General features: G+C 51.7%; 2 protein-coding genes across 3 annotated transcripts; one reads left to right on the top strand and one right to left on the bottom strand.

Annotated features, from left to right (window-relative positions):
- Positions 1 to 421: 421 nt before the first annotated feature.
- On the top strand, positions 422 to 8,929 carry HSH2D (hematopoietic SH2 domain containing). The gene is made up of 6 exons (XM_082835797.1): positions 422 to 475; positions 2,358 to 2,505; positions 4,235 to 4,324; positions 5,330 to 5,495; positions 6,027 to 6,161; positions 8,280 to 8,929. Exons 2-6 carry the CDS (start codon positions 2,381 to 2,383, stop codon positions 8,802 to 8,804), a joined length of 1,041 nt encoding a protein of 346 aa, XP_082691923.1. The 5' UTR covers positions 422 to 475; positions 2,358 to 2,380; the 3' UTR covers positions 8,805 to 8,929.
- A 1,916-nt stretch (positions 8,930 to 10,845) lies between these two features.
- Positions 10,846 to 16,640, bottom strand: CIB3 (calcium and integrin binding family member 3; the record flags this gene model as incomplete). 2 transcript variants are annotated; one of them, XM_082835581.1, is made up of 6 exons in its annotated part: positions 10,846 to 10,904; positions 12,123 to 12,318; positions 13,145 to 13,292; positions 14,289 to 14,400; positions 16,332 to 16,366; positions 16,590 to 16,640. In XM_082835581.1, 6 exons carry the CDS (start codon positions 16,638 to 16,640, stop codon positions 10,883 to 10,885), a joined length of 564 nt encoding a protein of 187 aa, XP_082691707.1. In that variant the 3' UTR covers positions 10,846 to 10,882. The 2 variants fall into 2 exon arrangements, with proteins under 2 accessions (XP_082691707.1, XP_082691708.1); XM_082835582.1 differs by lacking the exons at positions 14,289 to 14,400; positions 16,332 to 16,366.
- Positions 16,641 to 17,175: the final 535 nt, after the last annotated feature.

Here is a 17,175-nt window from a genome sequence, read left to right as displayed (position 1 = left end):
TCAGTTAGGCCCCCCTCTGTGGGGTTCTTGCAACTCCAGTTCCCCCTTCCTGACAGGCTGTCCACTTTGAAACAATGACATTAATCATTTCTCACTTCTCTTCGTTTCTCACCAGGTTATAGATGCTGGGAGGGCAGGACCTATGCCTGTCTTGGGGTCACCTCTTTTGTTCCCTGAGGATCTGGCACACAGTAGGTGCTCAATAAAGGCTTGTCGAGGTCTGGATGGAGCAAGGGTGTCTATCCACCTGCATGCAGCTCAGCAGCTCCGTCAGACTGCAGACGGGGCGGGGGGCAGGGAGGGACAGCGGTGTCCTAGTCCCCGCCCAGGGCTCACCTAATTAAGGAAACAGGAACCACTTGGGGCAACGCCCCACTCCGCTGACGTGCAGTCCCTGAACAGAAACCTAGGCTCCTGCAGGTGCCGGGGCACAGCCAGAGTGAGGGCCTCTGGCCCCCCGACAGGGTTCTCCCAGGTACGTGCCTATTTCTGTACGCACCCCATGCTGAGTGAGACCGGGGCCCCAAGACCCTGAGCCTCATCTCCACCCTTGAGAAGATAGCACATGGGGGCCAGGCTGGGCCAGAAGGAGGGACAGGGCTGGTGGGGTCCAGAGAGGCAGGAGGAATTTTCTGGGGGCACTGGTGGGTGACCATTGGAAAATAGAGCTGGAATTAGGGAAAGAACATTCCTGGCAGGGGCACAGCATGGGCAAAGACATGGAGAGGAGAGACAGCTTGATCAGTTTTGGGTAGAGTAAGGATGTGGGGATGAAGGGGTGAGGGAGGCCTCAATGCCAGGGTCAGAAGCTTAAAACAGTATGACTTCATTCGTCAGCCAACAGCCCTGCACCCTCCTCTGTGCCCACCCAGTGCCAGGTGATGCTGGGGACCCAGAAAAATCCAAAAGAACCTAGCCCTGGACCCCAGTCCTCAAGAGCTGCTAATATGGGGAAGACAGAGCCAGACAGAGACACTCCAGCTCCATGAGGCAAGGCTAGACCAGAATGGTGGGGAAGGTGAGGGACAGAGAGGGATGCCCAGGGCTTTGTCTTAGAGAAGAGGCAAGAAAGCTGCCTGGAGGGGGATATTTTTGCTGACCCTTGAAGGATAAGTAAGAGTTCTTCCTGGTAGAAAAAAAGAACAAGCTTGTAAACATTACCTCATGCTAGGTCACTACTGGATTCATGAATGTTCATTATATACATACAGTGCTTGCTGCTGTGCCAACTGTATCCTCTCAGGTAATTACCATCATTAGCCCCAAATTGCAGATGAAAATTCAGGCACAGAGAGGTTAAGTGACTTGCTCAAGGTCACACAGCAGCTAAGTGAGGGAGCTGGGGTTTGAACCCAGGTTGCCTGGCTCTGATTGGGCTCAACTGATTTGTCACGCTGCTTCATTTAACATTTTTTAATGGATCTATTTAATTTCACTTGCTGCAGAATTCCTTTGGGTCCTTCCCCAGAGGGTGTGCTTGGTGTCTGTCTTCTGGCAGGAGAAAGTCAATATTGACTGGGTTGATAAATACATCCCCTCCCTGTGGAAACAGCTTGGTAACAAAGACGTTCTGAGATATTGAAAAGTTAGACCAGTGGGTGGGAGGAGAAGGGGCGAGCTTCAGTTTGGGGACAGAATTAAGGGTAAAAGTGAGGGGTCATGTGTAGACAACCCAGCAGGGCACAACCCTTTTGCTGGTTTTTCACTGACTTAATACTGTTTTGCAAATCGCTGCTGTTTTCTTTCTGTTTTCCAGCTCTGTTTTCTCTGTCTTGGCTCACGAGGTCCTGTGGTACCTGAGCTTAAAACTGCTGAGAATGAGTGTGAATTAACCATGCACCTGACAAGTTATAGGTGTGCCATCGGTAGCCACCACTTATGGTGACGATGGTGACAGAAGCAACTGTTTGGGGCCACATCTCTGTAGTGTTTAATGAAACCATGGCAACCTTTTATGGCACCCACTGTGTACCTGCTGTTTCATTCATTCACTTATCATTTTGCCATCTCCACGTCCCTCCCAGGACAGTGATAGTTACTTAATATTTAAATAAACTCAGTTCTTAAATACATATATTTTTAAAAGGGACTTTCTAATACTTGTAGTAATGACATAATAAGAATAAAAGGAAAAGGAAAAATCCTTGGGGGGGGCGCGGTTTGGGACAAGTCGATGAATGAATGTGCATAAAGTGCCAGCACATAGTAGGTGCTCAAGAAACTCAAGCCGACTTCAATCCTGTTGTTCTGTCCAGCCTGGAGGACTTCTTATAGGAGGAAACACCATGAGCTGCATGAATAGAGCAAAGGTGCGAGGTGGCCCAGGCTTGACTCTCTTTCCTCCCTCCCATTCCCAGGTCACCCCTCACCCCTGGAAGCCATGACAGAGGCCAGAAAGCTGCCCCCACCACTGCCTCCAAGACTGGACTGGTTCGTGCAGACTCAGGTGGACCAGCTGACCTGTGGAGGGGTCCCTGAGTGGTTCCATGGTGCCATCTCAAGAGAGTAAGGACACACCCACACCTTCCACCCTGCCCTTCACCCTCTTCCCTTGTCTTCCCCGACTCTAGGCAGGTTTTTACTGCAGAATTCTGGGCTTAGCTCAGCTAAGTGTGTTAAGAGGGTGGGTGAAAAGAGCTCTGGAGTCCCAGACTTGAATCCTGCCTCCTCCATGGACTCACTATGTGACCTTGAACAAGTTACGGGTCCTCAGTTTTCTCTATACAAGTGGCCACCAGACCAGTACTGCCAGGGACCTGACAGGCCCCTGCCCCCCACCTCACCCAGGTGGGGATGCAACCTCACCAGTCAATGATGGCAGAATGCAGCCTCAGAATCTTTCTTAACACAGTGCCCCAAACAGCTGCTCTCAGTCCATCAAGGATATAACCAACATGCACTTCCTACATCAGACTGAGCTCTGAGGACATGAACAAATCCACCTAGTCACCCCTAGGGGCTGGCTCTAAATAAATGGCGGATAGAACATTTATTGCCACATTCTGCATGCAGGAAGTTGAGGAAACTGTGAAAGCCACAGAGAGGAGGAACTGGACATGGTTTCTGAGTTCTGGGGTGCACCAAAAGAAATACAATGTGAGCCACACATTACAATTTTAAATCTTTTTAGTAGTTTTGTTAAAAGAGTGAAAAGAAACAGGTGGAATTAATTTTTATCATATTTTTTATTTAACCCAGTATATCCAAGATATTCTCATTTCAACATGTAATCGGCACTAGGTCCTCAAAATCCAGCACGTATTATATGCTAAAATCACATCTCAATTCCCACCAGTCATATTTCAAGGGCTCAGCAGCCACACGTGGCCAGTGGCCTCTGTATTAGACAGCTCGGGTCCAAAATCCCCATTCTGTCTCCTAGAAGGCCACATTACTCTTTGTGAACCCGGGATAAGAGTAACAATAATACACTAAGTCCCCTACATACGAATGAGTTCCATTCTGATAGCGTGTTCGGAAGTCCAATTTGTTCCTAAGTCCAACAAAGTTAGCCTAGGTACCCAGCTAACACAATTGGCGATGTGTTGTGTTGGCCAAAAAGTACGTTCGGGTTTTTCATACGCTCTTATGGAAAACCTGAACGAACTTTTTGGCCAGCCCAAGAGTAGTGTACTGTAAGAGGTTTATAATACATTCGCATCTTTGAAAGTTCGCATCTTGAAGGTTCATATGCAGGGGTTACTGTAGTGAGCATCTTTGTGGGTTCTTACCAGCTGGCAGTTCCCACACTCACGCTGCATGCACGTCATCTGTCCTCAAGTGGGCCCTGAGAGTAAGAGTTTACTTTCGCCTTAAGGAAGCTGAAGGTCACAAAGGGACTGACCCTCACCAGGGGTCACACAGCTAATGAAAAGCAGTGCTGCATTTTAGAATCAAATGCATCTAAGAGCAGCTCCTGCTTTATTACCTGTGACACCTTGATCTACCCAAAGGTGCCTCTGGGGGGTGCCTTCCAGGCATTGGGAAGGCAAGCAGGGGCTCTGAGAGATGGTCAAGGTCATCAGAGGCTTCCTGCCAACTCTGGGAGAACACCCCTGTCCCTGAATATCCCAAGCTCTGAAATAACCAAGAAAAGAAGGGGTTTTAGGCTGTTTGTTTGAAAACAGAAAAGTACAGGCCTCTCTGACTCAGGGGCACCAGTACTGGGATGACTGGTATACCGGACATCTGGCCAGTATGCTTAGCCATCTCTCTCCTGTATTTGCCCTTCCAGGGATGCCGAGAACTTGCTGGAGTCACAGCCACTGGGATCCTTCCTCATCAGGGTCAGTCACAGCCACGTGGGCTACACGCTCTCTTACAAGTAAGGCCTGGGCTAGGGGCCAGGGCAGGGACAGGAGGGCTCTGGGACTTCCTTGGAGGAGCAAGTGGTGCTTCATACAACAACTTCTCAGTGAGCAACCAGTGCGAGGGTCTGGCCAGATCTAACTGAAGAGTAGGCAGTTGCAGGTCTGGCTGTAACCAGCAGACTTGGGCCTGGCAGTAACTGAGACTGTGTGTCTGAGAACAGGAACTGCTGAGGACTCAAGAGTGGCAGCTGCATTTCCCCTTACTACCCCTCTCTCCCCTACCATTTAAATGTCAACTCCCTGACTTCACTCAGGGGGACATGTTAGGGGAAAGCAGGGCAGCCCAGCTCCTTAATTTCTTGATGCCTGATCCAGCATCTCAGTTAGAGGATTCAGCAGCGCAAACTACTTTTCAAAAGGATTCCAGGCCAAAGGAATTTTTTAAATGAACCTATTACAGAGTTACCCATAGAGGGAAAAGCTTAGGCTTTTAGTCACGCAGTCCAAGGCTTGGCTCTGCCACTTAAGATGCTGTGTGATCTTGGACAAGTTACTCACCCTTTCTGTTCCTCCCTCAAAGTCCTCGTCTCGAACATAAGAATGCTAAAATTAATTCAGAGTCATAATGGGAGGATTCAATCAGACGTAGTAAGCACATAGTGGTCCATTAATAAATGCATCCGTTCATTAATAATGGAGCATTTATTCAGTACCTGTACCAGTTTTCATTGTTGTCATTTCTATTGATCATTTACCCCTTGCCAGGCACGGAGCTAAGCTTTTACCTGCAGTAGCTTGTTCTATCTTCACAAGAAGTCCTGACGTCAGCCTTAGTAGCCCCATGTGATAAAGGGGGAAACTGAGGCACAGTGCAGTCACCTGCCAAGTGTCACATGGCTAGTGAGTGGAGGAGCCTACAAGGGAATCTAGGCAGATGGGCTGTAGCCATGATGCTGCCAGGTCAGGGGCTGGGGGGTGGGGACAGAATGATGGGGAATGAGATGGCAGTGTCTCCGCAGAGCTCAGAACTGCTGCCGCCACTTCATGGTGAAACTTTTGGACGATGGGAGCTTCATCATCCCTGGGGAAGAGAGAGCCCATGCCTCTCTAGTTGCCTTGGTCACCTTCCATCAGCAGCAGCCGTTGCGGCCACACGGGGATCTGCTGACGCAGCCCAGCCAGCAGGTGAGGGTTGGGACCCCCAAGGGCCATAGCGCTCTCCCAAGGGCCAAGGCCCCCAGACTCTTTTGCTCCCTCAGCCCCCTCAGCCTCTTGTGATTCTGTCATTCTTGCGGTCCCCGTTTCTCTGTGGCCCCGCCCCTCCTGGTCCTTGTTCCCTGGCCCGCAGGCTGATTTTTTTTTACAGGAATTCATGTGCCAGGTATAACCTTGGCTGATCTACAGGAAGAGCATATTTCCTTCTAAGACTCAGTGGGTGGGGCCCAGTCCTCACAAGCTGCTGTGGGAGGGGCATATCTCCTTATAAGGATTGATGGGCGTGGCCTAGGCCCTCAGAAGGGGCTGTGAGTGTGGCATATTCCTTATAAGGCCCAGAGGGCAGGGCCTAGCCCTCAGTAGCTGCTGTGGGAGGGGCATTCTTCCTTACAAGGTGTGTGGATGGGGCAACCTCTGAGCCCCCATTTCCAGGATCTGGGACCACAGCCCCATCCCTGTACCCTCCTTGGGACTAAGCTGCATGTCCCCTCTGCCCCGCAGAAGGATCCAGCAAATGCGGATTATAAGGATCTCTTCCTTTTCTCCGACGCATTGGCTGAGGAAGCCACCAGCTCTGCTCTTGGCCTCAGCAAATACCAGAATCCCTCCTCTTGTCCCATGGCCCCACTTGAAGAGGTATGTGACAGAAAACTGGCACCTTCAATCTGGAAGGTGGGAGGTGGGGCAGGGGGATGCAGGAGCAGAGGTGGCCAAGAGCTGCCAGAGGAGATGTTCTAGAATGAAGATCAGATCCCGTAGCACCAAGCTCAAAACTTTTCAGGGAGACTTCCCTGGCAGTCCAGTGGTCAAGACTCTGTACTTCCAATGCCACGTGGGGTGTGGCCAAAAAAACCCCAAAAACAAACAAAAAACTTTTCAGTGATTTCCCAAGGCACTGAGATTAAAATCCCAACTATGATCTCAGGTCCCGCTACCCATCACCAGCCCAACTTCAGCCCCTCTGCCAACCCTTCTGCTGTTCTGACACATCAAGCTAACCTCAGGGCCTTTGCATGTGCTGTGTGCTCTGCCCCCAGATTTCCCATGCCTGGCTTCTTTCATCACGTCTTCTTCAAGTATCGCTCTCCCCAGTCACCGGACCTAAAGTAGCCCCTCTGCCTTCTCCATCACATCACCCTGTTCATTTGCAGCAGAGCAGTCTGTAAAATTTGAAAAGTCTTGTTTATTTATGAGTTTTCATGTTTCCTGCCTGCCTCTCCCATCAGACTGTGAGCTTTGGGAGGCCTGGGAATCTGACTTGTTCACCACTGCTTCTCCTGTCCCTCAGAGAGGCCCTGGCACATCAGAGGGTTTGCAGGTGAGGGTGGGGGAACAGTCAGGGAAGGCTTCCTGGAGTAGGTGGCATAGAGCTGGGACATTCAGGATGAAGAGGAGCCAACCACACACAGAGATGCAGGGAGGGCATTCCAAACAGAGGAAATAGCACATGCAAATGTCCTGAGGCTCAGGGTGAAAAACAGAAGAACCACAATAGGCAATGTGTGGACAGAGTGGAGTGAGCAAAAGGGAGATTGTTGGGAGGTGAGGGGCCAGAGTCGGCAGGGGTCATTCATGCAGGGTCTTGGGGCCAGAGTGAGGTGCTGGGATCTATTCCAGGTGTGCTGGGGAGCCATGAGAGAGCTTGAGCATGGTGGGACTGATGGTGTTCCCTGTGGCTGCCGGCTGCAGAAGGGGCTGTCTGGGGGCGGGAAGGAGGCAGGGACAGTATCCACGTGGGAGAAACTAGAAAGGGAGCCCTAAAGGTGGATCTTGCTGATGGCTTGGAGGTGGAGGGTGAGGGGAAGAGGGACGGTGTCACGGTTTGAGTCCCCCAGTCATCCATTATTTGGGAAGTGATCCCAGGAGGTGCCGTGAGGGGAGCAGGAAAGTGGGTCAGGAGAGAGAGGGCCACCAAAGGAGGCTGCTGTAGTGAGCGGGTTACCCCCGTGGACTCTGTGGAGCTCGCACGTCAGTTATCCCACCTTAGGGACAAGGAGCTGTGGTACTGATCTTCCCTTCCATCAGTCATTAGTCAAGCGCTGTCTCTGGGAGGTTTTAATTCTCTGGTACCTCTGGTCTGCAAAGTGGCCAAAGAAGTCGCCAAGGCAGAGTCCCCACTGCTGGCACTTGGGAGTGGAGCTGGAGGCACCAAAATGCTCAAGACAAAGGGATGTGGATGGGGCATGGACAGCATCTGCCACAAATGACACCCAAGTTTGGGGCCTGAACAACCTGGTAGATCAGGGGTTGGCAAACGACTGCCCAAGGGCCGCATCTGGCCCACTGCCTCCTTCTGTATGGCCCATGAGCTGAGCATGACTTTTATGTTTTTGAATGGCTGAAAGAAATCAAAAGAAAAATCGTATTTCATGACCCTTGAAAGTCAGATGAAACCCACATTTCCGTGTCCATAAAGTATTAGAGGAACACAGGCACGCTCGCTCACTGACGTATGATCTCTGGCTGCTTTGGCCCTACAACAGCAGAGGTGAGTGATGAAACATAGACTGACCTGCAAAGCTGAAAACATTTCCTCTCCGACCCCTTACAGAAAAAGTTTGCCAACCACCGAGGGAGACAGTGAAGCCCTTTACTGAGACAGGAAGGGTGGGTCGTGGGATCAGGCTTGGGGGTTCTCTTTGGGACTTTCTTGGCCCCAGGACATCTGGGTGGAACCCGGATCCCAGTTTCTGGGGCAGATTCAGAGCTGTGGTAGGCGGGGTAGCCCCAGGTCTCACCTGCTCTCGGTTTCAGGCCTTCACAAACCCAGTCCTGCTCCATCGGCGAAAAGAAGGGAAGCCATTGGCAGAGCCGGACGGGGCATCCACGGAGAAAGCTACTTCCTCCTGCCCCCCGAAAGCTCCTCTTGAGGAGACCCGCCAGAAAATCTGGAGGAATCTCAAGATACTCCCCCGGACGGGCAAGAAGGTCCAGCAGGAGCTGAAATCCCAGCTGGTGGCTGCGAGCTCATCGCTCTGGGACGCCAAGCCGTTGGTGGTGACCCATGGCTCTGGAGCTGGAGCAGGGGACTCAGCCTGGAAAAATAACGTCTTCACAGACCCCCAGGCTCCAAGAAACAGAGATGAGCCCTCCAGGAAAGCCTCAAGGTCAGCCAGCTGGAGCGAGACAAGCTCGAGGGTCAGGGACTGGCACCAGGCAGTCGTGAGGGCCCTGTCCTCACACGTGTCCAAACCGGAGCCAAGGGGCTCGCAAGAACCACAGGACTGTCTCCCCGAAGAGTACCGCTCACCGCCACCCTTCGCCCCTGGGTACTGCTAGGTTCGCCCCGGCTCTGGGACCCTCTCTGCCGGGGGCCGTTCACACCCGGACCTTTTGCTCTCTGCCATGACCCACTAGCCCTCAGGGACCTGAGTAATGTAATAAAGACATTGCTTGGGTCTGGTCCTGCGATTGCCAGTAAGGTGACCTGGTCATTTTAATAATAATTAGTAATAATAATAATGTTACCGCAGTGGCGTCTAGGACACCTACTCTGTGCCTAGCCTCACACCAGACCCTCCATGTTCATTATTTCTTTTATGCCTCTGAGCAGGCCCATCGGGTAGGTTCATTCTGCACTTTTTTTTTTTTTTTTTTTGGTGGTACGCGGGCCTCTCACTGTTGTGGCCTCTCCCGTTGCGGAGCACAGGCTCCGGACGCACAGGCTCAGTGGCCATGACTCACAGGCCCAGCCGCTCCGCAGCATATGGGATCTTCCCGGACCGGGGCACGAACCCGCGTCCCCTGCATCGGCAGGCGGACTCTCAACCACTGCGCCACCAGGGAAGCCCCCATTCTGCACATTTTAAAGAAGAGACAGGAATTTCCCTGGCGGTCCAGTGGTTAGGGCTCCATGCTCTCATTGTCAAGGGCCTGGGTTCGATCCCTTATCGGGGAACTAAGATCCCACAAGCTGCGCGACACAGCCAAAACAATTATATTAAATTAAAATTAAAAAAATAAAGAAGATCCAGGTTCAGAGAGGAGAAGAGGTGTGGCCAAGGTCACATGGCTGGGGTGTCAGCACCAGGATTCGAAGCCAGGTCAGTTTGAGCCCTTTCCCCACGTAACCTAGGCACACCTCATAGAGTACATCCTTGTCTGTAACAGGGCTGTTCATGCCTTCCTCTCAGGGTTCTTGTGCAAATGGAGATGAAACTTGTGGAGGGCTTGGCACACAGTAAGCACTCCTGACATCAACGGCAGCTTTAGGAGAAGCATAAGAGGCCCTTTCCTTTAAAAAGGGAGAGGCAGCCTAGGGCTGTGGATGGGGATGGGCTCTGGAGGGAATCTTGGGTTGTGGGGCTGTGTGACCTTTGGTGAGTCACTAGACATCTCTGGGCCTGTTTCCTCATCTGGAAAATGGGGAGAAGAGCAGTCCCTCCTTCTCAGGATGAACCAGCAGAATTCAAATAAAACCTAGGGCTTTAGCGCACAGTAGGTGCTTAATAAATGGGGGTTAGGGCAAGAGTGGACACCCTAGAAATGATACACAGTGGAGGTGTCTGGGAGGGTCCCTGGGGGGCTTGTCTCTCTTGCAGGAATGACCACTCCTTGGATTGACTGGGGACATGGAATGGGCCCCCAGGCTGACTATAGGTGGACTGGGTATGGGGGTTCCCAAATCTGCAAGATGTAGAGGTCTGGGATGTGCAGTGAAGTGGGCCTGGGTTCAGGTCCACCTCTGCAGATGACTTCAGGTGTGGCCTTGGGCAAGTCACCCCGTTGCCTCTGAACGAAGTGTGAGTTCTCCTCAGCCAACCCTGCTGGGATGTCACAGGCAGCCAATGTGATGAAAGAATGGCAGGTGTTTCCTGAACTGTAAAGCACTGTGCCAGCCTCAGTGAATAACATTCCCGCCACCACACCCTCTCCAGAGGCCTCCTCTGGCGATTCTAATGAATCAGTGAGGAGGTGAAGCTTTAGTCCCCTTGAGGAATTCGGGGATTGAGGGGGGAAAAGGCAACTTGAGCAGTCGAGGGTTGGGCCTTAGGAGGCCCTGAGCTGGGACAGCATGGGCCTGATCGCCACACCTCGCCTCCGCCCACCGAGACCCACAGTGAGGCACTTCCAGCCCTCTCGGTGGAGAGACATCCAGAAGTCACCCCTTTCCTTGTACAAATGGGGAGATTGTGGCCCAGAGAGGGTGCAGCCACACCCAGGATCACACAGTGAGGACAGAGGTTAGATCCTTGGCTGCCTCCCTCTTGTCTGCCAGGTTAAAGTTGGGAAACATGTTTTCGGAGCAGCTGTGACTCAGTGATGTGTGTTTATTCCCGGAGCCCAGGGAGACCAGATTCTACATTGAGATGAGGGGTCGCCCTGCCTTCCTCTGGCCCGGCTCCTCCGCAGTACCCTCAGATGCGGATGTGGAAGGTGCTGGGTGCAAAGAGAAAGGGAGTCTGTCAGCAGGCAGAGGGTACCCTTCCTTCGTCCTTCTCCCCAACACTCCCACTAGGAGTCCCCGAGGCATGCAAGGAGCCACAGTGGGTGGGGGAGAGATAGACCCCCTCAATAAACCCCAGGCTGTGGCTTTCCTGACCCCCACAGGGGTTGAGAGCACATCACTTTGGATCAGAGTGTACATCCTGGCTCTGCCCCAGACTCTAAGTGCGCGGCTACCCCTCTCTGGGCCTCAGTTTACTCCCCTGTAAAATGGGGATAAGCTGTCCCTCCTTCACTGTGCTGTAATAAGGGCTAAAAAGAGGCCAATGTACAGGGCGGGACATACAGTAGGTGCTCAATTAGCAGCAAGGGATTCATCCTGGTGTCATTATTCGTGTTTCTGTGGCGGGAGACCATCCTTGCTTATCCAGGGTAGAGGAAGGAGGCCCTCTGGTCATGAAAGGATACCACCAATGATAACAGCCACAACAGCAACCATAAAGCAGTTACTGAGCACCTACTGTATGCCAGGCACTGCTCTAAATTCTTTCCGTGTACTAGCTCAGAGGTCACTCAACTTTTCTCGGCAAAGGGCCAAATAGTTGATATTTCCAGCTTTGCACAATGACTCAGCACCACCATGTAGCTCAAAAGCAGCCGTAGACACTATGTACACAAACAGGCAGGCTGTGTGCCAATAAAACTAGCAATAGATACGGAAATTTGAATTTCATACGGCTTTCATGTGTCGTGGGGTATGATTATTCTTTTATTTTCTCCCCCAACCATTTAAAAATGTAAAAACCATTCTTAGCTGACGGGAGGTACAAAAAACAGGTGGTGGGCCAACCCCTGTATTAACTCATTTAACCCATGCTATCCGCCCTACAGTGGAAGCACTGATTCTCCCCAGGGCTGCCAAGTGCTATGGTACAGTCTGTTCACTACAAAATGTTCAAGCAACTGAGGGCTGAAGTCCAACCATATTCCACTCACCCAAAGAGCTGTGTCCACCCAGAGGAGGTGTTCACAAGGTCTCTAATTATCCCCATTTTAAAGACACAGGGACTGAGGCTAGGGAGGTCGGGAAAGTTCCCCAAGGTCACAAATGAATGAACAGAGGGATTTTCACAAAGGGAGTCTATGAACCCTTTCCATAAGAGCCTCTCTCATACATGGGAACGGATTGTGCAGGGTGGAGAGGAATGTCACCTGAGGAAGTCCGGCGCCCGCAGGATCATGTTCTGGAAGTCTTCCAGGGACAGTCGCCCATCGTGGTCCCCGTCGGCCTCATCCAGCACCTTCTCACACACCAGGCTCACCTCCTCAGCGCTCAGCTCTCCCCGCGTTAGCTTGGTCACCGTCTGCTCCAGGTCCCACACACAGATGTAGTCATCGTTGTTAAAGTCTGCGCAGCAGAACAGGTGGAGCTGTGGTGGTGAGGGGACACAGGGGCAGGCAGGCTGGGCCAGTCATGGGCACATCTTTTCCCTGTCTTACAGAGGAGGAAACTGAGCCACTGGAGGGAACCCAAGACCCTAGGGTTTTATCTGGATCTTGCTTTGGAATTGGGCAGGGACCTGCTGGGAGGTCATTCATTCACTCAAGTATTTATTGAGCACCTACTATGTGTCAGGTGTGTGATAATTGTTATTCATTCCCTCTTTCAATAAGTATTTATTGAGTGCCTGCTGTGTGCCAGGCACTGTGATAAATTTTCATTCATTCATTCATTCAGCAAGTATTTACTGAGTACCTACTATGTGCCAGGCACAGAGACAGATGGTGAACCAAAAAGACACTGTCACTTCCCTCGTGTCTCCTCAGAGAGAAAGTCAATAAGGAGTGAACAGATGAATGAACAAGAAATTAAGCAGCATTGCTCCATGCAAGGAGAGAAATAGGCTGCGGCATGGAGAGTTACTCGGGGGCATGGGTTACTTTTCACCAAAATTTCAAGGTAAGAAGAAGCCAGGGGAAAGGTATTCTAGACAAGGGCACAACAGAGGCAAAGGCCTAGAGGCAGAAAGAGTTTGATGTGTTGGGGAAACAGCCAGGCCATTGTGGCTGGAATGGAGTCAGTAAACGGATGGGGTGGGGAGGTACCAGGGTGAGGTGAAGGACAGGGCCACGCAGGGCCTCGGAGCCCTTGGGGAGGCATTTGTGATGGCAGGGCAGCCCCTGGCCCGACCAGGTCTCATTCCCGTTTCCCCACCCCGGGTCCCTGCACACACCATAAATTTTAAAAGCGTAGTAGGCTTTGAGGTCGCGGGGAGCCATTTCACTCATCACAGAAAACATGTCCAAGAAGTTGTCCAAGGTCATGTGGCCATCCCCATCCTCGGAGAAGACCTGGGCGATCCTCTGACGGAAAGGGTTGTCCTAGAGACAGGAAGCAGGGAACCAATCCCTGACCAGGACCTTGGGGGGAGGGCTCCACATGGTTTCACTCTCAACACTCACCTTCCTGGGAACCTCCAAGTACCCCTCACCAAGACTGTCTTCCTCCCATGATCCCTGGAGAAGACTTCAGGCAACTCCAATCTCCACCCCAGTGGTCTGGGTGTCGTTAACCCCATTTCCAGCTTCAGAGGCAGTCACATGACCCGAGTGAGGCCAATCAGGGATTTCCATTCACCTGGCAACCGTGATTGCCTCTGGGATGAGCATATGACTCAAACTTGCCAATCAGAGGCTGCCCTGGGAGAGTTGCTGAAAAGTTGGGGTGGAGGAACCTTATTTCTGCTTGTTGCAGAGCTTATGGGAGGAAATCTGAGGCAGCTGGTGTTTCCATTCACTACCTCAAGAGAACAGGCTTCCTGAGACTGAAGACTCTTCCTGGGAGAAACTGAAAGATGGAGGGAGATTCCCAAGCATATCCTCAGAGACCCTGGTTCCAGCTGTATGTGATGCTAAGCCTTTCCCTGCATTTTTTGCTCATGTGATCCAACCCATTCTGTCCCTCTTGAATGAAGTTTCTGTCCCCTGTGATAAAATAATCTCTATTCACAGTCCCTCACCCCAAGAGTCCCCTCCAGAGTCACAAACTATGTGTCAAACAACCAGCTGAGAAGAACCCACATTTAATAGCTCCTACTATGAAAAGAAAAACTAATGTTCTCTGAGTATTTGCCATGTCACAGGCCCTGTACTGAGCCCTTTACCTGCATTATCTCATCTCATCTTCCCAACAACCCAGGGTTTAAATCCTGTCTATGTCATGTCCTAGCTGTGTGATTATGAACAAGTGTCTTAACCTCTCTGAACTTCAGTTTCTTCATATGTAAAATGGAAATAATCACAGTACTCACCTCATAGGAATGCAGCAAGGGACATCCCTACTATTTTTTCCCTGCCTGCCCCATGGCCCAGGCATACCTTCAGCTCAGGCATGCTGCCAATGAGCTCGTAAGGAACCTTCACATCAGGGTAGCTGGTATAGTCGAGAGGGACAAGCTGGGGGGCAAGGTCCTGGTAGCGATAGAAGAGCCTGGTGTGGGGACAGAAACAACGAGAAGGTCTGGGAGATGGGTGTGTGTGGCTTTGTCCCTACTCTCTCACTCTTGCAGCTGCTTACTCTACACTGAAAGATGCTGAGTCCCCAAGAGCCATTAGCCGTGGGCCTAAGCCTCACACACACAAAGCCAGACACAGGTGCCTTTATCGCCCTGGGGACAATGCCAAGGTAAAGAGAGGACTCCAGAGCTAGGGAAAACTAGAGTGCAGGAAGCAAGCCAGGGAGGAGGAAATTCTTCCTGGAGGAGGGGGCATTGATGCTGGGTTTTGAAGCATGAGTAGGAGCTTACCAAGCAGATGGGGTCGACAAAGGGAGAGTGTTTAAGGCAAGGTCCTTCATTCATTCCCTCTTTCAACAAGTAGTTATTGAGTGCCTACAGTGTGCCAGGCACTGTGATAAATTTTCATTCATTCATTCAACAAGTATTTACTGAGTACCTACTATGTGCCAGGCACAGAGACGGATGGTGAACAAAACAGACACTGTCACTGCCTTTGGGTCTCCTCCGAGAGAAAGTCAATAAGAAGTAAGCAGATGAAAGAACAAAAAATTAAACAGCATTGCTCCATGCTAGGAGAGAAATAGCATTCACATTTAGCATTCAGAGAATCTGAGCCAATCTATGTATCTCTGGACATTATGACATCGTTGGCAAGGCCTCTAACAGCCCACATCCTCACACTTTCCTTCTCTCCCTTCATAATGGGGGGCAGGGTTCTCTCAATGGGGCAGAGCAAACACAAAAGTCTAATATTAAGGTTTTTCAAAAGGGTAAATGAAAGACATTTTGCAAAACACCAAATGCCATACACACTACCTAGATGGTAGAGCCAGCTCTCCACCCTAATGCCCTCACCTGGTGACACCATACCATCATTGAAGCATGCTGAGCAGTAGCCTTGTAGAGACCATCCTTGATGAGTCAGAGGTCCCCAAGCTGCTAGGGACTGTCTCTGAGGGGGACAGGAGCCCCTCGGTCACACGACGGCTAGGAACTCGAGGAGGAGATATCTGGAACTTCAGTCCTGGGTTCCTTCAGAGAATAGCCTGGGCTTGGGTTTGGGCTTCTGTATGGCCTTGAGTAAGTCCCTCTTCCCCTCATCCCCCTTTCCCCTCAGTAGGTCTGTCTGACAAGCGAGAAGCTTGAGGCAGACAAAATGTTAGTCTCCAACTCCTTGGGGCTCTACCCATCTACCCAGGGGCCCGGGGTCAGCCTCCCTTGTCTGAGCCTCAGTTTCCCCATCAGTAATCCAATCGTGATGGCCAGGATGACCTTGCAAGCTGTCCTCACCCAGACAATGGGGCTCACTGGTGAAAGGTGTGTCCATCAATAATGGATGTCCTGTGCCCACACAGTTGGGGCCTTGGTCCCTATCACTCTGCAGCTAAACCCCAGCCAGCTTCAGTTTCACAGCTCCAAGTTCATGGGTCGGGGCCTCTGGATAACAGCTCCATGGGATGAGTGATGATGTAGAATACCCATCTATGCCTGTCTCGCTCACACCAGGGACCAGCAGCAGCCTGGGGCCACCTTCTCGCTCTCTAACATTGATGTCAACCCCACAGCCCAGAACTGGCTCTAGACTCTGCCCCTGGCCTCCCAGCCTCTTCACACTGGCCTCAGGGGCATCTTTCTAACATGCTGATCTGCATCTGCCATGCTCACACACTCTCTATGGCTCCCCGCCACCTTTGGGAGAAACCCCAAGCTTGTCAGCCTAGAGACATGACAACAGGACCAGATGTGACTTCTCAGCCTTCCCGTCTCTGCATCCATCCACCGACCACGCACGCAATCCCCCCATTAGTGCTTTAACCCTTATGAAGCATTAAACGTGGTCAAATTGCAAATCAAGCAACGTATAGCAAGTTTCCACCTCTTCCTCCCTCCTCCCTAGACTGACCTCATGATTTCCTTCCTCGTGAAGAAGGTGCAGTCCTGCGGAGAGAGATGTTGGCTTGACCCAGACCCTGCCTGGTGGGGGGGGGGGTCCTCCTTCCTCTCCCACAAGCCCACGTCCATCGCTGCCTGAAGCCACACACAGAGCCTCCCCAGAACGCTTGCTGACTGCACACCCAGGACGAAGAGATGCTGTCCCCATTTCCTGGGCCAGTAAACCAAGGCTGCTAAACCCACCGAGGGCCCGGCCCATCACGCCTACCTGATATGCTTCCAGCTGCTCATGAGTAAAGACTGTTTGCTTGTTGCCCATGGTGAAGACCACTGCCAGGACCCTAGAACAAGCTCCCAAAGCCCCCAAACTCCTCGGGGCCACACCGGTCGGCAGGCTGCTGTGTACCAGTGTCTGGGCAAATCTCCCTGCCCTGGTTGTCACCTGCCCACCCTCCACATCACCCCCAGCCTGGGTGCGGCTCAAGTTACAGCCGAGCTCTCTGGGCAACAGCCTGAGTATGTCCACAGCCACCAGAGCAAGGAGAAGGGCTTTGGGAGGTCACAGGGTAGCCCTCAGTGGGGAGAGCACACCTGCCACCACCAGGTGAGACTGAGGGTATGGGGCACCTTTGAGAGATGGGCAGGGTGGTGGAGAGGCTGCCAGCACACCCCAGGTCAAATTCCAGCTCTTTACCCACTAGCTGTGTGGCCTTAGGCAAGTCATCTGGCCTCTCTGAGCCTCGTTTGTAAGATGGAAATTATATTAGTACCTACCTCATAGAGTTGTTCTGAAGATCTAATGAGATCATTAATACAACACCCCCAAAAATATTTGACCACTGGATACAGGCAAG

Source organism: Leucopleurus acutus (assembly GCF_964270905.1).
Source record: "Leucopleurus acutus genome assembly, chromosome: 3".
Taxonomy (NCBI): domain Eukaryota; kingdom Metazoa; phylum Chordata; class Mammalia; order Artiodactyla; family Delphinidae; genus Leucopleurus; species Leucopleurus acutus.
Note: the sequence above shows the minus strand (reverse complement) of the source record. Positions and strands in the feature narration are given on the sequence as shown.

Bases quoted from the DNA above. Each gene is read 5' to 3' on its own strand.
- HSH2D (XM_082835797.1), top strand. From the start codon at position 2,381: ATGACAGAGGCCAGAAAGCTGCCCCCACCACTGCCTCCAAGACTGGAC. The intron at 2,506-4,234 runs GTAAGGACACAC...TTGCCCTTCCAG, and splicing joins CATGGTGCCATCTCAAGAGA to GGATGCCGAGAACTTGCTGG. The intron at 6,162-8,279 runs GTATGTGACAGA...TCTCGGTTTCAG, and splicing joins CCATGGCCCCACTTGAAGAG to GCCTTCACAAACCCAGTCCT.